Below are 25,726 nucleotides of genomic sequence, written 5' to 3' on the forward strand. Positions count from 1 at the left end.
AGTGACCTAGGGGAGCACAACTGCTGGCAACACATTCACTCATCTTAGCTCATTTTCCAGGGAGGTATGGATACGACGATTATCACCCCTATTCCGCAGACGAGAAGAGAGAGTGGAAAAAATACCAGATTTTGCTCTAAATACGCAGTCTCAGCAGGGAGCATGGCCAAGACTTTAATCCCCACCTCCTGATTTTATATTCAATGTTCTTTTACAAATATTACATTTCAGGAGACATAGGACTGAAAGAAAATGTCCAGAGATAAAGATTTGAAATTTACTCGCATAGATACGAAAGTCAGAGTGATGAAATAGCATTTATTCTTGGAGAACTGATTTCAGTTTGATGAACTTTAACTGGGTGTCTGGTATGTGCCCAGCTCTGTGACCTCGATGAAGGAATTGAAAGATGATAAGCACAAGAACTTACATCTAGGGAAGGCTAAGAGGAAGAGAGAGGAATCCACAAATAAGCCAAATGAAGTAAAAATCATTACTTACTGTTTCATGGGTACCTACTACATGCAAGACAGGGCATGGTTACCAAAGCACATGCAAATGAAAAAGAGTGATGTTCCAGAAGTCAGGACTGGCAAAGAGGATGGATGAATTAGAGATGCAAATACCTCAACCAGGGAGTGAGAACTTAGAAAACATTCCCTTCTCAATACTTCTTCCCCTCAGGCTAACCAAGAATGGAAAATGGGCTCAATTAATACCTCTTATTCATTCAACTTCCCCGTTTCTACTAGGACCAGACTCTTTGGCGTCCTGGATGGAGTATGAGGCTTTAGGACTTAAAATGGATGGGTCAAGGGAGAAGAAACAAATGATGCATAGGGACTTAAGGGCAAAAGACTGAGTCCTCAAGTTTTTCAAATATATTTGAAGGGCACGCTCCTCCTATCCCTGTTTCTCCCTCTCCCGAACACAATTAGAAGAATCAAATAAAAACAGTATGATGTGCAAGATACTCCCGCCTATCGTCTGCCTCTCCAGCATTCTCTCCCACTAAAGCCGGACAGACACACTGCCAGATCACTGCATTGCCACATTTGCCACATTTGTCAGATCACTGCATTGTTACACAGTGTATTACAGCATCATTTGCTCTCTTTGCCATACAGTCTGATAGTCTCCATCAACCAAAATCATACCCTCATAGTTTTGTTCAAATACTACCTTCCCCAGGACACTCTTCCCGAATACCTTTGCCAAATGATCTCAGCCTTTCTGGGCTCGTTAGCACTTTGTATTTGTATTGACATTCACTGGTCTGTATTGTGACTTTTCAAAAAACATCATCTATAAAAATATGAATTAAACATTTTAAATGCCCCCAAATAATAGCAGACACAATGTTTGAACCATGGTATTTTTACCTCAGTGCCTTTCCTTTACTTTCATTTATCTATATCTATATCTATATAAAATATATATGATATGATATGATATAATATAATATAATACAATATAATATAATATATACCCTTTTAAGTTTTAAGTCCTCTGATGGCAACAGCCAAATCTGATGAGTCATAATAGTCACCAAAGCATTGAGCTTAGAGACTCAATAAATATTTGATGGATTAATTAATTAATTAGAAAAATAAATGTGAAGTAAAAGAACGCTTAGGTTAAGCATTCATTCGTCTATGCCTGGGCATGCTGTGACATTACAGGTGTTGGGGACATGGGCGTGAGAGAAACAGTAAAAACCCCCACCCATACAGCCTACAGAGTAAAGGAGGAGCCATAAAATATGCAAATGAAGTAGTAAAATATTTGCCAAAGAGTAATCAGCACTAGGAAGAATAATAAAGCAAGAAAGAAGGATAAGCAGTGGGCAGGGGAAAAAGGAAGATGTGCAATTTTAACTTTCTTTAAGATTTTCTTTCTGCTCTAGGTCTTCATGTTTTTAAATTTTATTTCCAGTATAGTTAATATACGGTGTTATATTAGTTTCAGGTGTGCAATATAGTGATTCAATGGTTCTATGCATTACTCAGTGCTCATCATCAGTGAAATCTTAATCTCTTTCCCTTATTTCACCCATCTCCCCACTGACCTCCCCTCTGGTAACCATCTATTTGTTCTCTATAGTTAGGAGTCTGTTTTTTGGTTTGTCTCTTTTTTTTTTCCCCTTTGCTTGTTTTGTTTCTTAAATTCCACATGTGAGTGAAATCATATGGCATTTGTATTTGACTGACTTATTTCACTTAGCCTTATACTCTGGATCTATCTATGTTGTTGCAAATGGGTCATTCTTTTTGATGGCTGAGTAATATTCCATTGTGTATATATGCCACCTCTTCTTTCTCCGTTCATCTATCAGTGGGCACTTGGGATGCTACTATAATTTGGCTATCATAAATAATGCTGCAATAAACATGGGGGTGAATATATCTTTTCAAATAAGTGTTTTTGTATTCCTTGTGTAAATACCCAGTAGTGGAGTTACTGGATCATATGGTAATTCTATTTTTAATTTTTTGAGAAATCTAGATACTGTTTTCCAGAGTGGCTGCACCAGTCTGCATTCTCGTCAACAATGGATCAGAGTTTCTCTTTCTCTACACCCTCAGCAACACTGGTTATTCGTTGTGTTTTTGATTTTAGCCATTCTGACAGGTGTGAAGTGATAACTCACTGTGGTTTTGATTTACGTTTCCTTGCTGATGAATGATGTTGAGCATCTTTTCATGCGTCTGTTAGCCATCTGTATGTTCTCTTTGAAGAAATGCCTATTCGTGTCTTCTTATTTTTAATGGGATTTTGGAGAGGGGGTTGGTGTTTGGTTGGTTTGATGTTTGGTGTTATACAAGTTCTTTACATATTTTGGAGACCAGTCCGTTATTGGGTGGATATGTCATTTGCAAATATCTTCTCCCATTCAGTAGTTTGTCTTCTGGTTTTGTTGACAGTTTCCTTTGCTGTGCAGAAACTTTTTGTTTTGATTTAGTCCCAATAGTTTATTTTTGCTTTTGTTTCCCTAGTCTGCAACATATGTAGAAAAGTGTTGCTATAGCCGGTGTCAGACAGATTACTGCCTATAACTCCTTCTATGATTTTTATGGTTTCTGGTCTTACATGTAAATCCTTGGGAGATGAGCAATTTTAATAAGACAATCAAGGAAGATCTTAAAGATAAAGTAATCTTTAAAATCTTTTAAAGCACTTAAGGAAATGACTGGACAAGCCACGCACACACCTGAGGGAGGACTGTTCACAAGAAAGAGAATAGCAAGTGTAAAGGCTCAAGACAGAACTATAGGGGTGCCTGGATGGCTCAATCATTGAGCATCTGCCTTCGGCTCAGTCCATGGTCCCAGGGTCCTGGGATTGAGCCCTGCATCCAACTCCCTGCTTGGCAGGAAACCTGCTTCTCCCGCTCCCACTCCCCCTGCTTGTGTTCCCTCTCTCTCTGTGTCTCTCTCTGTCAAATAAATAAATAAAATATTAAAAAAAAAAAAAAGACAGAACTATAGGACGAGCAAAGAGGCCAATGCGGCTGAAGCAGAGTGAGCAAAGAAGAGTAGAAGGAACTAAGGTCAGACTGTTAGGGAGTGTATTAGTTTTTTAGGTCAGCCATAATCAATTATCCCAAATTGCGTGGCTTAAAACAACAGAAATTTATCAGAAGTCTAAAATCAAGGTGTAACCATCTTGTACTCTTGCCTAGCTTTTAGTGATTGGTGGCAATCCTTGGCACTCCTTAGCTTGTAGATACATGGCTCCAGTATCTACCTCCATCTCCACATTTCCTTCTTCCCTGTGTTTCTGTGCTTTGTCTTTTTCTTTTTCACATAAGGGCACGCAATTGGATTTAGGACCTACCTTACCCTAGTAGAATCTCATCTCAATCCTCACCTCAATTAATTCTGTGAAGACCTTAGTTCAAATAAGGTCACATTTTGAGGTGGGCATAATTTGGGGGGAGACAATAATTAAACCCATTGTAGGGAACAAGGGAGAAGTATCAAGAGCAGTTGGGAGGGCCATTCAGACATCAATAATCCATTTGTGGGATCATGTGGCTTGAGTGGTTCTACGAGATATATTTTTGATAATAGGGGATTTATTAACATGTAGGATTATTGATTTATTGAGATTTTCTTCTTCACTGATATATAAATAAGAAAAGCATTGCTATTTGGAATAAAAAGAGTAATGTGGCAACTCAGTAGTTGTTACTACCTAAATAGAGGCATAAACCCAAATTACAATTTACAAACAATTGTATCCAGGCAGAGGAAGTAAGAGCCCTTTTTCACTTTTTAATATTTGGCGTTTCTTATCTGATGTTTTTTATTAAGTATGCTTATGACAATATATTTTATTGCAATTCAAATAAAGCAAAATTCTAAACAACAAAATTCTTTGAACAACAAAGGGGTTTGGGGCACCAACCCCATTCAGCTGAAAATCCAGGTATAAATTTTGACTTTCCCAAAACTTAATTATTAATAGCTTACTGTTGACCAGAAGCCTTACTGATAACATGAAGTTGACTAACATGTATTTTGTTTGTTGTATGTATTATATACTGTATTCTTACATAAAGCAAGCTAGAGGGAAAACAATGTCCTTAAGAAAATCTTAAGGAAGAAATAATGCATCTAAAGTACGATAATGATGTATTTATTGAAAAAAGATCTGTGTACAAGTGGACCACATAGTTCAAACCCATGTTGTCTGAACTGACAAGAGTCAACAGTAAATTGTTCTGAGAACAGGAAATACAGTCACATGACAGGGATAGATAAATGTATTACATTTCTTATGCAAACACTAGAACCCAAACAACCCTGTATTCTGATTCACTGCATCTATTTGCATGGAAATATTTTTCTTTAGGGAAGAAAACTGATCTCACCCATCTAAGAAGAAAGCAAACTTAACAACTTAAAGAGCCTTAGGAGTTGGGCTGGAAAAATAATAATGAGAATCAATATGAACTTCTAAGTGCTTTGGTAACAGTTTCAGCTGTAATCTTGATTTACTTCCCAAGCTATAACCTCAGGGAGACAGGACAGGCAGGGAAAATGAAGGAAATGAAATACTATAAATTATTCCCATTGCAGTATCAGATCCTCAAGCAAATTTCCCAGTACTCAGTACAAAATCAAGACAAGTAAGCCTCTCATTTAATAATTTCCTCTCTTTGGTCTTTCCCTATGGATTTGACAATGGTCTCTTGTTATTTATTTATTGCCTAAAGAATATTCCATATCCTAAGACTGGCATCCAAAGACCTCTTGTCTAACTCTCAAACTTTGTCCTCCTTTTATAAGAGAACTCAGGGCTCTAGTTAAAGACATTCAGTGTCCCTTCAAATATGGGATCCTCCTAATACTTCACCACAGGCATTGTAGTATGGATATCACTTCCTTTCACTGAAAAAAGCACTGATCTGACAGCAGCTTGTGAGTAGCTAACTAGAAATATCTTTATTATAAGTCTTTTTTAAAATTGAAGTATAATTGACATAATAAGATATTAATTTCAGGCATATAACATAATACTTCAATATTTGCATATACTGTGAAGCAATCACCATAATAAAGTCTAGTTACCATCTATTACCATCCATACAAAAATTTTTTTCTTGTGATGAGAACTTTTAAGATTTACTTTCTTGGCAACTTTCAAATATGCACTACAATATTTTTAACTGCTATCACCATCCTGTATAATATATCCCCATAACATTAATTTTACAACGTGAAGTTTTATAACTCTTGACCCCATTCACCCATTTTTCCCAGTCTCCCCACCCACATCCACTCTGGCAACCACGATCTGTTCTCCGTATCTATGAGTTTTATTTTGTTTCTTCATTTGTTTTGTTTTTTAAACTCCATGTATAAGTGAAATCATATTGTATTTGTCTTCTGTATGACTTATTTCACTTAGCATAATACCCTCAAGGTCCATCCCTGTAAATGGCAAGATTTTGTTCTATTTCATGGCTGAGTAGTATTCGTGTGTATGTGTGTGTGTGTGTGCGTGTGTATACACACCACATCCTCTTTCTCCATTCAACCTTCAATGGGCTCAGCTTGTTTCCACATTTTGGCTATTGTAAATAATGCTGCAATGATTATAAAGGTATATATAATATTTTTGAATTAGTGTTTTCATTCTTCTTCAGATAAATAGAATTCCTGGATCATATGGTAGCTCTATTTTTAATTTTGTGGGAAATTTCCATGTTGTTTTCCATAGTGGCTGCACCAATTGACATTTCTACCAATAGTACACAAGGGTTCCTTTTCTCTGTAGCCTTTTCAATACTTACTATTTCTTGTCTTTTTGATAGTAGCCATTCTAATAGGTATGGGGTGATATCTCATTGTGGTTTTCATTTGCATTTCCCTGAGATGGTGATGTTGAACATCTTTTCATGTGCTCATTGGCCATCTGTATGTCCTTTTTGGGAAAATGTCTATTCAGATTCTCTGTCCATTTTCAATCAGATTGGCTTTATTTATTTATTTATTTATTTATTTATGCTCTTGAACTATATTAGCTCTTCATATATCTTGTATATTAGCCCCTTATCAGATATACAATTTGCAAATATTTTCTCCCTTGCAGTACATTACCTTTCCATTTTATTGATTTTTTTTTCTTTTGCTGTGCAAAAGCTTTTTAGTCTAATGTACTCCTACTTGTTTATTTTTGCTTTTGCTGTCTTTGATTTTGTAGTCAGATCCAAAAATTCATCACCAATACCAATCAATGTGAGAGAGCTCACTTTCTATGTTTTCTTCTAGGATTTTTGTTTCAGGTCTTACATGCAAGTCTTTAATCCATTTTTAGTTTATTTTTGTATATGGTGTAAGAAAGTGGTCCAGTTTCATTCTTTTGCATGTGACTGTCCCATTTTCCCAAAACCATTTTTCAAGAGACTGTCTTTCCCCATTGCACATTCTTGCCTCCTCTGTCTTAAACTAATTGGCCATATATGCATGGCTTTATTTCAGAGCTCTCCATTCTGTTCTATTAATCTATATGTCTGTTTTATGCCAATTCAATATTGTTTTGATTACTTAGCTTTGCAGCCTAGTTTGAAATCAGGGAGAATGATGCCTTTAGATTTGTTCTTTCTCTAGGTTACTTTGGCTATTTGGGGTCTTCTGTGACTTTACACAAATTTTAAGATTGTTTGTTCTGTTCCTGGGGAAAAATGCCACTGGAATTTTAATTGGGATTGCATTGACGCTGTAAATTGTTTTGAGTAATATGGACATTTTCACAATATGAATTCTTCCAGTCCATGAACATTACATATCTTTCCATTTTTGTGTGTGTCTTCAATTTTTTTTTATCAATGACTTATAGTTTCCAGAGTACAAGTTTTTCACTTCTTTAGTTAACTTTATTCCTAGGTATTATTTTATGCAACTATAAATGGGATAATTTTCTTAATTTCTTTTTCTGATAGTTTAATTGTTAGTATATAGAAGCACAACAGATTTTTATATATTGATTTTATATCCTACAGTTTAGTAAATTTATTAGTTTTAACAGTTTTTTGGTAGTGAATTTAGAGTTTCCTATATATAAAATCATGTCTGCAAATAGTGACAGTTTTACTTCTTTTCCAATTTGGATGTCTTTTATTTCATTTGCTTGCCTAATTCCTCTGGCCAGGACTTTTAATACTCTGTTGAATAAAAGTGACAAGAGTGGGCATCCTTGTCTTGTTCATGATCTTAAAGGAAACTCAGCTTTTCACTTTTGAGTATGATGTTGCTGTGGACCAGTCATATCTGGCTTTTATTTTGTTGAGTTACATTCCCTCTATACCCAACTTTGTTGGGTTTTTGTCATGAATGGATGTTGAATTTTGTCAAATCCTTTTTCTACATCTATGGAGATATCATATGAAATCCATTTGTTTTGTTAATGTACTGTATCATGATGATGAATTTGCAAAATGTTGAACCATCCATTTAACCCTAAAATAAATCCCAGTTGATCATGGTGTATGATCCCTTTAATGCATTGTTGAATTCAGTTAGCTAAAATTTTGTTGAGGATTTTGACTATCTATCTTCATCAGGGATATTGGCCTACAATTTTCTTTTGTGGTGTTCTTGTCTGGTTTGATATCAGTGTATGCTGACTTTGTGAAATTACTTTAAGAAGTGTAATCTTCGAATGTTTGGCAAAATTGATCAGTAAAGCCATCTTGCCCTAGACTTCTGTTTTGTTGGTAGGTTTCAGATTGTGACTTAATTACCTACTAGTCATCAGTCTTTTTATTTTTATAACAAATGTTTTTTTTTTTTTAAGACTTTATTTCTTTATTTGAGAGAGAGAGCACACGAGCAGGGGCAGAGGGAGAAAGAGAAGCAGACTCCTCTGCTGAGCAGGGAGCCTGACATGGAGCTTGATTCCAGGAACCTGGGGTCAGATGTTTAAACAACTGAGCTACCCAGGCATCCCTAGTAATCAGTCTAATAGGATTTTCTTTCTTTCTTTCTTTAAGATTTATTTATTTATTTATTTATTTATTGACAGACAGAGATCACAAGTAGGCAGAGAGGCAGGCAGGGTGTGGGGAAGGAGGCTTCCCCCTGAGCAGAGAGCCCAATGCAGGGCTCGATCCCAGAACCCTGAGATCATGACACGAGCTGAAGACAGAAGCTTAACCCACTGAGCCACCCAGATGCCCCAGGATTTTTCTACTTGTTTATAATTCAGTCTTTCTAGATTATCCAATTTATTGGTATATAATTATTTATAGTAGGAACCTTTCTATTTCTGTGATATTAGTTGTAACTTCTCTTTTAACTACTTTTAAGTTCTAAGTTAAAGTAGTAAATAAGTTAAGTAGTTAAAAGAGAAGTTCATTCATTGGTTTTTTTCATTGTCTGTTAGTCTCTACTTCATTTATGCCCACTCTGATCTTGTAATTTCCTTTCTTCTACTAACTATATACTTCACTTGTTATTCTTTTTCTAGTTCCTTTAGGTTAAAATTAGATTGTTTACTTGAGATTTTTCTTATTTCTTGGTGTAGGGCTATATCTTCCCTATTAGAAGTGCTTTTGCTGCATCCTACAGATTTAGATATGTTATATTTACATTTGTCTCAAGGGGGTTTGATTTCTTCTTTGATTTTTTGTTATTGTGGACCCATGGGTTGTTCAGTAGCATGTTGTCTAATCTCCACATATTTGTTCCTAGGGGGTACCTCCAGACCAGGTGGTTTACAGTTCAGTGGGATCAGCAGGGTTTACAAGTATAGTCCCACATGATTATACATATTTGCACACTTTAAAAGCTGATCTCTGAGGATCTGGCTTCCAATCAGCATAAAACTGGTGTTAATTGAGATCCCCCCTTTTAGAACACTGACAAGTCTTGGTACACCCTCAACAACCGTGATCTATCAAGAACAAATCAGGCCACTTCAATAATCACAAAGGTTTGAGAGACAACCAAGAACTAGGGCAAGGTTGAACTATAAGTTTCATCTCCTACACAAAGGCCACTCCTTCAAGACTGAGAGAGGTAGCTATTTTGCCTAACACAAAAAAAAAAAAAAAAAAAAAAAAACCCACAAAGAGACAAACAAAATGAGGAAACAGAGGAATATGTTTCAAATGAAAGCCAAAGATACAAACCTTAATAATAAGTAATTTACCTGATAAAGAGTTTATTGCCCAGCTACTGTGTGCAAAGGTCAGTGCTGCTCATTGATAGAATACACAATTTTTTTAAAAAATGAAAAAGAAATGTTTGCTTGCCTCTGGTCAGAATATGATAATAGAACCTGGTGCTAGGTTTGTACTTAATTATACAATTCCAGAGCTATAGAGAGAACTTTGAAGTCTTCTGGCCCCCTTTCCCCCACAAATTTATTTCACTAACTCATATCACTAACTCCTGTTTATTGTCCCTACTTCACATACTATAGACCACATTAGAATCAACAGCCCAATATCTTCATTTTAGGGACAAGATAAATGAGAATAATTTGTCCAGAGTGACATAAAATGAACTTAGGGAAAAAATTAATATTAGAAAGCAACACAGTCCCTTGGCTATATTTCTTTCTCTGTTTTTTATTTGGTTTTGGTCATTTGCAAGCTCAAGAGAGGTTCCTTGGTCTACAAATCTCTCAACCTTTGAGGCCTATCTCAGATGACCCTGCATTCAGGAGGCTTTCCTGATTCTTCCCAAACTTGATATATATTTTCCCTATTATTTGTTTATAACATATTTCAGTTATTTCTCTTACTGAATTTTACACTATATTTATTTGGATGATTATTTAATTTCCTTTACTGAGTTGTCAGTTCCTCAAAGGTAAAACCTTTATCTGTTTTATTTTCAGATTGTCCACAGTTATTAACATAATACCAAAACATAATGGTTTTCATAAGTATTTGGTAAATTGAATGAAATTCTTTAGAAATTATCCACATATGTAGCCATTCTGTAAATTACAGTAAAGACAGTTTCTGAATCAAATGACCAGGGAATTGACAACAATTTTAACTGTCATGCCTCCAACTAGAAACTGGATTTAAGGGGCACCTGGGTAGCTCAGTTGATTAAGCATCTGGGATCAAGCCCCTTGTCAGGTTCCCTGCTCGGTGGGAAGTCTGCTTCTCCCTCTGCCCTTCCCCCTGTTTGTGCTCCTTCTCAAATGAATAAATAAATTATCTTTAAAAGAAAGAAAGAAAAGAAACTGGATTTAAGAATACTTGGTTATTATCTAATAGAGGGCAAAGCACTGCCTGGAAAACACAAGAAAAACTTAGGTTTTACAAGACATCCATTAATCTTACACCTAACATTCCCCAGATTCTTCAAAAAGTAGTTCTTTGTTCTAAAAATCCTTCCTCCTTCCACAGAGAAAAGGAAGACCCTACATTCACTGAGTCACAACTGGTTTCACAAAAGGATTTCTCCCTGTTTCAAAGGAATAACAAGATTAATGACAGAAAAGTGCAATTCTTGATTTATGCTGGGTTTCCTACAGCATGACATCCTTTCCAAAGAAGATGGCATTGCTATTTCTTTGTAGGGGATAGAGGAGGGCAGAGGAAAATTTGATAAATAATCAAATGAACACTCTGAGGAGAGCATTCAAGAAAGCCAATTTGATGAGTTAGGGAAAGATATAAATCAAAACTATAAAGGAAATTTTGAAAGGATCATCTATGTTTAACTAAAATGCCAGAGGTTTTAGGCACTAAATTTTATTTTGGATCAAATCATTCAAACAGGTGAGCTACATGTACAAGTTCAGAGCCTTTGCACTAACTGGTGGAACAATTTGAGTTAACACAAAGTTTAAATGGATTTTTGGCAGGTAATAATTCATGAAATAATAATTTCATTTAAATGTCCAACAGCTTTTAATCTACCGAACATTATGAAAAAAAATTATTTCTTGGTTCAGATGAGCTTTATGTTTTATTCTTGGCTCAGTTGTACAGTGTAAATGATATTAATAACCACCTTTATAGATTTTACATGACTTAAAGCAACACTGTTCCATTGGAAATATGGAAAAAGAGCAACGCCAGAACTTGAGAGCTTAGTGATAAGAGTCAAGTTTATGTACATAAGCTTTGGGAAAATTGAGATATGAAGAATAAGATTACTAAATAATGACACACTTGCTGTACTTAAAAATAGATAATAGTACCTGAAAAAAGTATCAATTCAATAAAAATCAGTCACTGTTTATTGAGATTCTGCTCCATTTAAGGTATAATCTGGATAGCTATTTAGCAGGGATAGAGCCCAAAGAAGAATCATACATTCTTTCTGATTCATAGTCCAAATTAGAGTGGACCTTCCTAGGTATAATATGGTGAGTATGCATGGCAAGGTTTGGAAAAATGCCAAATCTGGGGTGAGGAACCATCAAGTTATGGTTGGCTAGTATTTCTTCATCATATCTCAAAACAGGACACATTACTGGTAGTTTAAACCAGTTCTGTGTCACTCTGAGTATATATGTGTGAGATAGATAAAAAGCTATAGCTTTTATTTCCTTGTTCTCCAAGTATCTGTTTTTCTTCCCTACTTTTTGTATCAGTGTATTTACAAACACTAATGCAGATGTGATTGTTTGCAAAAAAAAAAAAAAAAAACCAAACAAACAAAAAAAACTTTATAGTATCACCTCTTTCTCATTTGGAAATGATGATTTGTGTGTGTGTGTGTGTGTGTGTGTGTGTGTGTGTGTGTGTATGCATTACCTAGTGCCATCCAGATTCTTAAATAATTGGGTCATATCTCATACTTTCATATGCAAATTGCATATGTGTTATGTTAAGAGTCATCCATAAGAAGATTTGCCACAAATGCAATGAAGCATAAATTTCAGGCCTCCTTACTTGCCTAGGATAATCAAAGCATCATGGATTTTGCTAAAAGTACAAAACTACAGTCTTTGCTGCCACTGGTGAAGAACACTGTCAATTTCCATTACGATTTTTCCTCTGTCATGTTTCCTCTCCTATCAGACATATATAAGTGGCCATGAGTATTGGGGGCACATCACAAGGGAATGTGGAGTTGAAAATTGGCCATTTTAACCACAATTTACAGTCTGGGTATTTACAATATCCTGACTTCATATACATGAAAAGCACTTTCTTTAATCTCCTTAACAGCGTTTATTAAAGATCTGAGAGAATACTCACATAAAAAACTAACTGAAGATTAAACAAAAGTGATAATGAGTGTGATGAAATCAATCAAGTATCAAGAAGAGGACTGTAACTAAAAAATAAATAAAATAAAATAAATTATCACACATTTAAAAAAAAAAGAAGAGGACGGTAACAAAACATTAGATTAAAAAAATTTTCTACCAAAAGCAATAATTTATTGAGAAGAAATACCTTTTAGAGAGATGTAATGAATCAATGCTCTTCATAGTGGGATAATTTAATTAATGAAGAGGTACAAATCCATCAACCCTGGAAAAAGATTTAAATTTCTTTTTCAGATTTCACACAAAATATGGATGGCAACAAGTATAATACAAAACTCAGAACTCACAAAACTCATTACAACAAGGACATCAATGACAAACTGGTAAATAAATATCACCAATTATTTTTTTTTTTAAGATTTGCTTATTTGACAGAGAGAGAGAGAGCACAAGCAGGGGGAGCAGCAGGCAGAGGGAGAAACAGGCTCCCCTCTGAGCAGAGAGCCCCATGCACTTGCTCTCAGGACCCCAGGATCATGACCTGAGCAGAAGGCAGATACTTAACCAGCTGAGCCACCCAAGCGCCCCCAAAATCAATTTAAACAGCACTTAAGATTTGATACTGCACAAGAAAACCTAAAATACCTTAAAAAGTATAGATGAGGAAACCTAGGAGAGGTTTACCAAATTTGTTTACAATTCTATAAATTTGTATCATGCTACCAAAAAAAAGGTGTGAAGCTAAAAAAAATTCTTTTTGACATAACCAGTTATATACATGTGTGTATATATGCCAGCCTGTGCACACATGCAGACTCTGATCAATTATGCTAATAGAGACCAAATTATCTTTCTATTCTTTCCATAAAAAATGATCTTACAAATTTTTATCATATAAAGGACATAAAGCCAAAAAAACCTCATAGGAAAACAAGGTATTATAGAAGTGTCAATTTATTAATAAAAATATTTCTAGATTTTCTGTTTGTTTCCTGTATTTTTCAGATTTTAGAAGACAACATTTCTTGTGTTTTTTTGTCATTTCAGATAATTATTTGCTTCCATATCTAATTTTGTGTTCATAACTAATTAATTTATAATCAAATGAAAGAGGCCTCCCCCAGAATTATAAGTTTCAGGACACATAAAACCTATTATTTTCCTTTATTACAAGGGTGATTTCAACTACCATTATCTTGTTCTTAAATATTTACGAAGAAAAATAAATATGTAACCCTTTTCCATCTCTATGCCATGAAAACACTCTACCTCAGAAACAGATTACATTTTCCTGCTACCTTTATACAATAGGTTCATATTCAGTTTTTAGTGGGCATACACACAAAAAGATATAGAAATTAATAAAAGTATAAAATTCACAGCTTTCTCGGGAAAGGGTGGATTGAATTTCATACTATCTTTTTTATTATTATACTATCCATTACTTCCTTTCAAATTAAGATGAAAAAGCTTATGGCCAAAAGGTATGACTAACTGCAAATATTACATAAGGAAATAGTCCTTTAATTAATAACCAAGAGACAAGTTGCAGTGGTTAGAACCCACTCAGATGTTGCACAGAAACACCTCCTCTGCTGTCCCCAGGAAGTTCTGATTTTATCTGCTGATTTTGCTTCCAACTTACCCTGATACTAGCTCGGGTTTCCATGGGATCCCAGGATCTCTGTTTTGTTCTGACTCTGGTGTCCTTTGAATATTTGTGATAGGCCTGCTTTCTTACTCTGTTCATGCTTCATGTGTTCAATTTTGTGTATAGCTCTTAACTGAGTTCCTGCTCTGAGACCAGGACTGCTGGGTATGGGTTCCCCTTAAGCTAACCCAGGAGCTTAATGGCCCTATGCCCATCGGATTCCTGGCTCTATCCTGACCCCTAGCGCCCACTGCAGAAACCACCCTCCTGGAAGCCCCTACCGATGGTGGGCCTTATCCGGTAGACCTGGTTGAAAGATCTCAAAGAAGATGACCCCAGGAATTTTTTCCTGGTACGAAGTACGAAACAGAAATAAAGAAATTTCTGAAAATTAAGGTGATGGAACAGGAGATTCATCCTCTTTTCAGTAAAAGGAAGTTTCTCAACTGACCTTGGTAATTCATTCCCGTATCTTCACCTTCCTTCATCCGTTCATTTAAAATGAGTATCTGGCAAACAGCTAAGGTAAACTGGACACATTTCCATCACAGGGTGGCCTAGAGCTCACCCTTGTCTGGACTCATAAATACACTCAGCCTGGAAGGCGGCAGAGGAGGTGTCTGTCCAGCAACACAGTTCTGGAGTGAAAAGCCATAGCTTTCCCTTACTTGTCACATTGAACATGTAGTTCCAAATAAGAGAGTGGTTGGTCCCCATGCTTAAAAAAAAAAACTAACATTTTAGGGTCTGGAAAAACTGAACGAGCATTTGGTGTTCTGAATGACTATATGATGTAGAGTCACTGAAATAGCTTTGAGACCTAATCAGTTAGGAGCACTGTGGAATGGAAAGAAAAAAGTTCCAGCTGAAAGAGGACTAGACACTAGACATAAAGAAAAGGAAGAAACCGTGCCAATGATTGCAAGGAAAAATAAAATAGTACTTTCATGTTGTACTTCTGTTACTTAAAAAAAATATGTCACTGGAGGTTGGGAACTTCTTGATCGTTCTTGTTGAATTTTGTATGGTAGAGTTCATGTTAATTACTTAGTCAACAGACCAATTATCATCTCATACTTTTTTCAATAGATTGATAACACTACTCAGTTATCATTCTTACTCCTCAGTGGGAGATGTTTTCACTTTCATAAGAAACAAATGAACTGCAGATAGGCAATACTACTAAATCTGTCTTGAAATGGCCAAGGAAATAAAGTCGCTATTAATGGATTGAGGTCTCCGTGAGTTCATTGTTTTTGATTTCATGCAGGGCTCTGGACAAAGAAGAGATTGTAGTGACACTGTTATTTGTTTTCCCTGTAATATTCAGTGTCCCCTTGTATAATATCTTTCTATGACCATTACCCATTGACATCTAGATTACTTGTTTACAGATTCATTTGGCTTAAGGAACTCTGATGGCTCTGCTGGAGTAGGGGCATTTGCTATTATTGGCTTTTCCTACCAGGAACTCACACAGAATGTTCATAAAGATGGGGATGTGGGGTCAGACCAGGCATCTGCACAATAACACCACTGCTGAGTGGTGATCCCATGCAGTCCATACTGTTGGCCTGTTTTCTTGAGCTCTCCTTAGTTCCAAAGAAAGTAAATGCCAACACACTCAGAAGGATGAAGACACCTGTGAAAGCCTACAGAAATGTTTGTTTTAGAGAAAAACCTAGGGGAGGATATGACAAATAAATAAACAATAAAAATATTTAACAAATAATGTACAGAACTGCTGTGTGGCTTTACCCGTTTTCTTCTGGAGCTGACAATCTGTCTAGTACTGTGCTAAGCATTTCAGATATATTACCTCCTTCAACGTTTACAACCAACTTGGGTACAGAGGAAGAAACAGTTGCCAGAGGAATTAAAATGCCCGAAGCCAAAGGACATCAAGTAACCAAGCCTACAGATCAGAATACGAGTCTTGGAATGTGTTGCCCGTACGGAGATACACAGATACACAGAGAAAGTGGAGAGGCAAGTGGATAGTTTCGAAAACAGGAGAAGAGCACAAAAATTGCAAGATAAGTAATTATAACTATACATCTGTCATAGCTGTTCCATTCTTGTGGGTGGGGTGAGTAAAATGTCTGTCACAGCAGGCCTCTCTCTCCTGCTCTGACAGGAAGGCTTTCAGAGACATCTGGCTGCTTGAAGGAACATAGATGTCCCGATTTCTATGCCTGAGTCAGTTCCCCACCCTAAAATAGGTACTTTTTAACATTAAAGACAACAAACAAAACCAAACCTATTCCATGATCCTTTTCTTTTTTTTAAGATTTTATTTATTTATTTGACAGACAGAGATTACAAGTAGGCAGAGAGGCAGGCAGAGAGAGAGGGGGAAGCAGGCTCTCCAAGGAGCAGAGAGCCCGATGCAGGGCTCAATCCCAGGACCCTGGGATCACGACCTGAGCTGAAGGCAGAGGCTTTAACCCACTGAGCCACCCAGGACTTTTTGCTAGTTCATTCCTCAACAGCCACTTAAACAATGTGATTATAGATTCATATACATGATTTATTTGTACATAGGCAATGGGTTTCTTCCCCCACGACTGATTCAGCAAAGCAGGTTGCCAGCGGGGATTCCCGATGTTGCCTGCACAGTAGAGGCACCACATGAATGCCAGGGCGCTAGCCCACCACAAGTGAATCACCATCTCTGAGAGAGTGGGTCAGCGCGTCTTGCTTCATGAAAGCTCCCCAGATGATTCCAGTGGGCAGCTAGTGCTGAGAGTTCCCATGAAACCTGAATGAAGACAGGTTCATGGCTTAAGTTTACAGAATTATTCAGAAGTGGCCAACCACATGCTATGCTCCCCAGCCTCGATTTACACGTGAATTGAACACAGAAAAATTTATAATGGTGTTATGAAGTGCTAAGTGAATGCTTGCAAGCAACAAGAACTTCTCTGACTAGAAGAACCATGTCCTCATCCTCACCGCACAATTTAGGCCCTAGAATGTGAGCCAGATGGGGCCCCTGAGGACGACTAAAAACCCCTGACTAGTAGGAACTCTTACTTCGAAGCCCCAGAACTGTTAACTTCAGGAAGGATCTTCCCAGCTCAGCATTTTCTCTAATTGCTATGACTCTTCCCCAGGTGCCTTCTCACAAACCGGATAGATGTGATGCTCGGTTTTTATGGATTTTCTTTATTCTGTGCTCTGTTAATTTCCTTTCATCTTTTATATCTTCCCTTCTGCATTTGGGTAGACTTAACCATCTTGTTAATCATATTTTATGGGATTAGAGAAAATATAATCCACACATTTGCTGCTGGATTCAATATCTTCTGAATTTTTGGTCTTGCTTTCCCCCATTTCAGTGGATCCCTGAACTCACTATGCTCAAAATCTGAACTTAGATTTTTTTTTTTTCAACTGCCCCTGTCGTCTTATAAGTCCCAAACCTGTATCTCTTGCCTAGATTCCTTTCACCTTCGAATATCTCACCACCTGTGGTGCTCCTCCAGAATGATCCGGGCACCTCAAAAACAAGGTGTCCAAAACCAAGTTGATCATCTTCCTCTTCATGCCTTCTTCCCCCAGATTCTGAGTTAGTGTCATAACCACCCATCTAGTTAACTAAAAGCCAGAACTCAGGGCATCATTTTTTATTTTTCCCTTTTCACTGCTTCTCACATCAATCCGTCACTAAATGTTACTAATCTCATCTCCTCTGTGTTTCTCCTACCATCCTCTTCAACCCTCCCCTCTCAGCCCTAGCTAAGGCTCTTTTCTCTCCCAAAGAGTATTCCTGCAAGGCGCAAAGCTGCTGGTATTGTCTTTCTCAGATGCATCAGCCCTGAAACAGCCAGAAGATAAAATGTAAATTTTATATTGTTCCACTGCTCTCTTAACTGACAGTGTCTCTCCAGGGCGAATCAAATGCTGTGTCTTCAGCTGGCCTTGAATCTTTCTGTGGACAGGCACCTGTCTCCCCAGCTCCTCACAGCTTCTAACAGCCTCTGTCTAGGACTCCGTTCTCCAGAAATAATAAATCATTTGCAGTCCCCTCCAATTTGCTTTGTCACCATTGCCTTTGGCCCTCTACCTTTTGTTTGGCTAACTCCGACCTAACACGGAAGACTCGCACTTATGTTACATCCTCTTCCAAGAAACTGTATCTCGTCCCCATTGGCTCCCAAGCTCATCTTTTAATAATATTTATTTAATAATAATTAATTAAATTAATTAATAATTTAATTAATAATTTAATAATATTCTATGCAATTCTCTATCATTAAAGTTAACCCTCCTTCTCTTAGTCTACAACGTAAGCTCCTTGAATTCAGCCACTGTCCTCTGTCAGTAGCTAGACAGAATCTGGCACTCAAACAAACACTGTGAATTATGAGTACCTCTGTGGTACTCGGTATATACTGCTTTCACAGTCCTTATTGCCTTGTATAGTACTTACTGTGTTCTTTCTCTCCCTTTTCAACCAGACTATGACCTCCAGGAGAGCTGTCAAGGGCAGTTTTGTGTTCATCTTTATTCCTTTGGTCTTAACCATATTGCCTGACCATGAACAGTTGCTATCTCAATGACAACTGAAAGAAAGGAAGAAACGAGGAAGGGAAAGGAAGGTCCTATCTCCACCTGATGGCTCAGAACCATTTGAAAATGATAAACCTGAAAAATCGAAGTAAAATGTGTGATATTATCCTTCCCTTCTCTACTCAAACAAATGAAACAAACCTTCCTGGAACTTTGAGAGAGAGTTCTGATCTTCTCATATCTGAATGGAAATAGAATGTTTGTCTTATAATATTTCAGAGTTGAATCATGATTAAGATCCTGAAAGGGGTCATCAATTTCTGGTAGAAAACTGAAAGAAGTAGTTCCCTTGAAAGGTATGAACAGTCAGAGACATACTTGAAAGAATGGCTACTAAGGAAAAATGGAACTTCCGTTGTACATAAATGCAGCATGAGTCGTTTCTCTTTCTAGCTCAAGCACCATGTTGTTGAAAACACGACACTAATTAATATAAAATCTCAAATCAATAATTACAAATTCAAGAACAGTAGGTATTTTTAAGAAGCTTGTCAGTAGGTATTTTAAAACAGTAGATTTTTTTAAAAGCTCAAAGCAAAGGGCATAATTAATAAGTATTAGTCGATTGTAAAAAATATAGCCAGCATTGTGATAGCTTGCAGGAAAAAAAATATTGTTCGTGGTGTTGTTGGGGAATGCTACGGATACTTAGTAAAATCTTGTTCTTTTCTTCCTTTCCTGTCATCTTTCTGCACATCCAGAACAGTCACTCATAGTTTTAGCTTTTTTGGACTCCCTTATCTCACCTATTTAGTAGCTTTTTAAAAATATTAACATGTTCTTTTTGGAAGTAAAAAAAATTGTTTTTCAGGGTTTTTTGTGCTATTATTTGTAGATAGATGCGAACTGTAATTTACAGAAGCTCTTTACAATCTCTGTTAGTGCATTGGAGGAGGAGGGTGACTCCTATCAGGAACTGGCAGCTGTCAGCACCTGTCATAGGAAGTTAGGGTTTGTGAGCCAAAACTAGGGACTGAGAACATACCAGTGAGTGTTAGACTGGGAGCTAAGACAAGGCATTCAAGCTGGAAGGAAGGCACGAGCTCTGTGGGAGACTGGTTGCCATTGGTGATGTCCAGCCACTCTTTGTGAAAATGTGATCTCTACCCACTGTGTCAGAGTCCCCTGGGTTGCTGGTTAAAGATCCAGATTTGTGCCTCAACCCAGACCTATGACACCACATTCCTTGAAAGTAGGGCCCAGGGATCTGAATTTGACTAGTCTCCCCAGAGGATTCAGAGGCATACTAGAATTTGGGAACATCTCTTTTAAACCACATACAAAAAGTCTATACCCACAGCCCCTTTCCCTTCCACTCAAAAGAATCACATTATTTTAGGGAGAGCCTTGATTCTGCTTACATAAGGCTATGTGTTTGGGAAATTTTGCATTTTACTAACATGAAATTGTGCCATTCCACATCGTGAATCCCAAAGTGTGTCAAGGCACAGATGTGAGAATTGCCACAAAATTCTGGGAGAATCCAGCTAATTGAATTCCCACAACGGTTATTCTGACTTTTCTACTCAAAAGACTTACCCTTCAGAGCCATCCCCACAGAAAATGTTAATCCTTATGAGAACTGAGATGATTCTGTGGATGTAATATATTGGAACTTTAAATAGGATAGGGTCAACCACTGAGAAAGTCTTAATAAAGAGAATATAAAATACTCGAGCTGGAAATTCTAATTTCACAATCTAATAACTAGCACTGACTATGAAATCTGTGAATATTTTGGAGTGTCATAATTATTTGGTAGGCAGGGTGTGGGAAGCAAAAAGAATTTAAATGAACTCATACACGGGTGTATGAAGACACCCACACATACACACACACAAACATACAAAACAGAAACAGCAAGAACTATCATTCACTTTTGTTTTAAAATCCTCCCACATTCTTTAGACTGAATCATCCACTGTGGTTTTCTATAAGACACCATAAGCTATCACGGGCAATTCATAATTTATGTTCATGGCAAAATGGCAGGGCTCTAATCCATTTTGGTAAGGCTTTTATTTTGTTTACTCTACATTTAAAACTAAAACTCCCAATGATGGATTCAAAGGCTTCTGCTGCTTTTAACCACATCACCTGGGAGAAGGAAGCCATGATTGTTAACTCCTGTTATATTAACTTGTATTTGTTTGTAATACAAATTACAAATTTGTAGGTAATACAAAGACTGTGAGATATTGGGCTAGCCAACCTTGGTCATTGGTAGTGGAAAGAAAAATGAATCTACAGGACGCAGTCTTGTCTTTTAGAAGTTTAAAACTAGAAGACAACTCAGAAGTAGCATAAGCCTATAGAGGATTTGAGATTGGGAGAAGGGGGTCTATGAAAGGGAAAGCCAAACCCAAACATGGAAATTTTGTCTTGGCTAGTCTGATGGAATGTTAACAGGGGAATATGAAGCAGATGCACCTTTCTCAGCTTCGTGGAGATCTGAGAAGTGGACAGCTCAAGGAGAGACTGATTTTATTTTACTTACAGGGAAACACTAAAATCTCTGTACTGTGTCTCTTTGCTATTAGGAAGCCATCTGCCTCCTGTCCTCCAAGCCAGGATTCTTAGATAAAGGTTGGTTTATGTAATAATACTGAGAATAAGTTACTTGGAGTAAAACCACCGTGGAAAGACAGGCATACAAAAAGGGAATTGGGGGCTGAGCTTAACAGTAACTGTTATGCAGTAAGCACTTAGTACACATCACCCATTTTTCGAAGTGTTTTACTTGTACTAAGTTCTCCTTCTCTGTAACCACGGGATGAAGGTACTGCTCTTCTCAGTTGTTCAGATGCCAAAACAAAGGCTAATTCATGTAGCAAGGATAGTAGGTAGGCAATAGAGCAAAGGTTTACACTCAGTCTGATTTCTCCAGTCTCTCTCCACTGCGAGCTCGACTGCCTCCCAAAACCGAGTGTTAACCATGTAAAGAGGAGTAAGTGTAAGATTTCTATACCTACAAGAGACTCTGATCTATATAAAATAAGGTCAAGTTTATATTTAAGACTTGCAAAGTTTCAGGAACATTTTCAAAGATTAAGGTCTGACCCACAAAATACTTCAAAATAGATCTTTCAAAATTATCAATGTCACTGAGGGCTCAGGCCTTCCACAGAGCTTCCCAATAGCAACAGCTATATCGAATAACATTCCTGCTGTCCAGACACCAACATCAACTTCCTGGTTTTTATCTTATCCAATCCGGCAACTAAGATTCTTACCTAAAAAAAAAAAATTCTTACCTCATACTTGGGGCCTCACTAAAGGTTATTTTTGCCATCTAATAACCATGCTGTAATCTTCCTTCAAGTTCTCCCCCAGTTGGGGACTATTTCTTTCTTTAGAAGAACCACTACTAATTTCACTCTTCTCAAAGACCGAAACTACTCATGGACTTCATCATCCGCCCAATCTCCTTCTAGCTTCATTTCATATATCAACACCTTCTGAACCTCTCACATCCAGTGAGATACTCCCCTCTCTAGGCTCCCACAGCATTCTGCACATACATGTCCCGTGGCTTGTGCCTCATGCTTCTAGACAGCTGTGGTCCCTGTGCCATTGCCCCAAAGAGACTGCACCTCCAATTCTTTATCTGTCCTCACCAGCATGGTGGGCAACCCATGACCATCTCTCAATAAGTATTTGTCAACTGACTGACTGAATGAACAGCTTCAATGACTCCTTTAGAAGTATTCTTCTTTATCAGATGACATCGGTCCTGACCTTCTATGCAACCTTCAATAAAATGAGACAAGTGACAAGTCTAGATTGCGGGTGATGAGATACAGGGTCACCTATGATCTGTACCTCACAATTCCAGCATTATCGGTGAAGTCCAAATGATAAAGGAAAAAAATGGTTTTTATGCTCTCGTAGATTTCTTGATCACATTTTGAAATAAAAATAACTACAAACCTTGTCCTGACATGAAGTAGGAAAAGGAAAAAGAATATTAAAGATCCATATCTGTTGATCTTCCTCTCTGGATCCAATATGAGCTGCCAAAAAGATGTACATTTAGCCGAGGCTCAAAAACCTTCAAATGAATGAAATCAATCTATTGAATTAACATGACACCCGTTCACTGTTTTAGGCGACACAAATGGTCAAGAGCCCAGACACAGGCACATTGCTTGGCGCAAATTCCCTCAAGGGATGTTTGCCATATCAATTATGTCAGAATTACTCCTCCACCTACTGGTTTTAATCACTGCTATCTCTCGTCTGGATTATTTTGACAGCCTTGGAATTGGTCTTTCTGCTTCTACTCTTGTTCCCTTGCCCTCAACACCTCCGCTAATGGCTTCCCATCTCCCTGGTCACAGTTCCACAAGATTATTCATGCTCTCCACTCTGGCTGTCTCTTGTGTATCTGATCTCACCTCCTATTATCCCCTTCTCTCTTTTTTCTAGCTATATTTACCTCCTTGCTCTTCTTGAACATGGCAAACACAGTCTCGTGCGAGACCCAGGGCACTTACCATTTACCAGTTACCATTCTTCTGCCTTCTAGACTCTTTGCTGCATTTGTTATCTGTGTGTCCCTTTCACCCACTGAACTTGAGTCTCTGCCTGAGGAACACACGCTCAAGGTTTCCTTCCCTCGCCACGCTCAGGGCCCCTGCTCTTCATGAATTATCCCATCTGACATACCTTAGATGCATTTGTGTATTTTTGGCGTTCTACCCAGAACTCCAGGATGGCAAGGATTCTATCACCAGTCCTTAACAGAGGACCTGATTCATAGTAGGCACTCAACAAATATCTGCTGGATAAATAATAAATAATAAACAATAATAATATATAATGCCTCTGAGTAAAAAGCATATAATTCAGTTTGTTAAGAGGATATAAAGTGTTGAAAACAGATAACAGCTAAGTAGCATGATACTTGAATGATAAGTCACATGGTTGTAGTATAGAATGAAGGGTCAGAGGGGTCATAATTGGTATCAAAAATGAGTTTGGGGTGTCTGCATGCTTAAAATTATGCCATATAGGGCCAGGAGGGAAAACTATTCTGTTTCCGCCTAGAGGCTGAGAATCCCTTCTCATACCGAGGACAGCAGGTTCTCAGAGGCTTCCAAAAGTAGTATAGGGTTGGAATATCCTATCAAAACTTGTCCCTATGATTTGACATGAATGCAAAATTGATAGGGTTGTCTTGCACACTTTTGAGGAGATGAGACCTACCATTGACACCTGGGATATGGCCACCAACTGCAGAGGGAACCAGAATGTTATACAATGGGAGCCTTTGGCCTTGAGATTCAAGTTGTCAGTCTCCTCCTCTGGCTTGACTCCAGGGATTAGCTGTGCTCCCTCTCTGACAGTCTAGAAACACAGAAAATGGGGAAGCCAGATTGGCTTCCACCTACCACTCAGCTGTCTTCGGGGCACCTGTTTTTATAATTACTTGCTTTATACTCAGAAAATGAACATAAACTTGATTATTAACAGATGCAAAACACAGAAACGAAGGCATATCTATTACAGAAATAGCAGATGAATTCTTAGTAAATGAGTTAAGAATGGGTTAAGCGACCTTATCCTTTTTAATATTTGTGTATTCGACCCTAACTTCTTCCTGCCTTCCATCATTATAAATTCAGATAATTCTATACATGTTCTTGGGGGGTTTTTAAAACAATCTAGGATGCTTATAAACTCAGAAAGATGAAACTATCTCCAGAAATTTTAGCTACAAAATAAACTGCATTCATCACAGTGACTCCAACACTGAGCCACCCACCATTCTGACTCAGAGAAGAGCCTCTCCTGTACTTTCCTAGGAGATGTTCGGAGAAGTATATACTTTCCTCCAGGGTGACAATTAAGTCACCTTTACAAGCAATTGCCTTGGAAAGGTTTCGTCCTGGGTCATTTGCCCTACTCAGAAAAAGAAGACCGCTTCAGATTCCTTTGTCCTTTCAAGATTTCCAGGTGAAAACCTTCACTCTTCGATGAAAAGCTGCATTAACATTTACACTGAAACACCTTTAGTCGCATCACAAGCCTTCAGGCCAAAATCAATCCTGCAAAATTGATTTTGCCGGAAGGAAGGATGTCGAAATTCCCAGAGCTTATTGTCATGGGTAGTTAAACTCTAGAAATGTCTTCAAAATTTGAAGAGGCCTTGAGTTCTTACCAACTGCCACCTTCTGCCTCTAGGCAAGAGGAGAACTAAATCAGCAAGGCTGAGAGGTAGGTCACTTTCTAATTAGCCAAAGGGCTTGCTTTGGCATATTCAGTAAGGCTGGGATGCTGCATGGAAGCTTCGCATGGTCACCCTCCAGAGGTGACATACTCATCTATGTGGCTTGCCAGACACACACACACACACACACACACACACACACACACACACATATAATAAGCTAGATGTACAACAGTGCATGTAGTATACAAACTTTTGTGTCACCAAAGGGGAGGAAAGAATTGAAGTGCATATGTGTCTGTATTGGCATAGAGCAATATGGAGTGGGTAACAGAACCGGTCCGCTGTAGGGAGCAGAGCTACGGCGAACTTGACCGGTGAGGAGAGCAATGCTGCTCCGTCTTCTTGGTGCAGCCTTATTGTTTGAGTTCTGAACCACGAAAATGTATTCCATATTCAAAATTTCACAAGGTCCTGTCGGGAGATACAGCCTCCCTTAATCATGTTTCATTTTATTTTGTCTTTGAAAATAATTGTGATACCGCCTGGCTCTTTGGTTTTGTGTGCCAAGGGTATTATTCGATATTCATCACTTCCAAGGACATGCTTCTTAATGACGAGGGAGCAGGAGG

The 25,726-nt window shown here is 37.7% G+C and overlaps 1 protein-coding gene across 7 annotated transcripts in view; it reads right to left on the bottom strand.

Moving 5' to 3' along the window:
- The window catches only part of RAB27B (RAB27B, member RAS oncogene family), a 190,882-nt gene that overhangs the window by 102,205 nt on the left and 62,951 nt on the right, over window positions 1-25,726 (bottom strand). For 3 of the 7 annotated variants that reach the window (XM_032309935.1, XM_032309934.1, XM_032309936.1), the window contains one exon: window positions 12,884-12,961. The exons of 3 other annotated variants lie outside the window; for them this stretch is intronic. In XM_032309935.1, coding sequence (XP_032165826.1) covers window positions 12,884-12,918 — 35 coding nt within the window. In that variant the 5' untranslated portion in view covers window positions 12,919-12,961. Of the gene's footprint in view, window positions 1-12,883; window positions 12,962-14,341; window positions 14,458-25,726 lie in introns of those variants that run through there. One more of the 7 variants, XM_032309937.1, reaches the window with a different exon arrangement.

This window comes from Mustela erminea, chromosome 13 (assembly GCF_009829155.1).
Source record: "Mustela erminea isolate mMusErm1 chromosome 13, mMusErm1.Pri, whole genome shotgun sequence".
Classification (NCBI taxonomy): domain Eukaryota; kingdom Metazoa; phylum Chordata; class Mammalia; order Carnivora; family Mustelidae; genus Mustela; species Mustela erminea.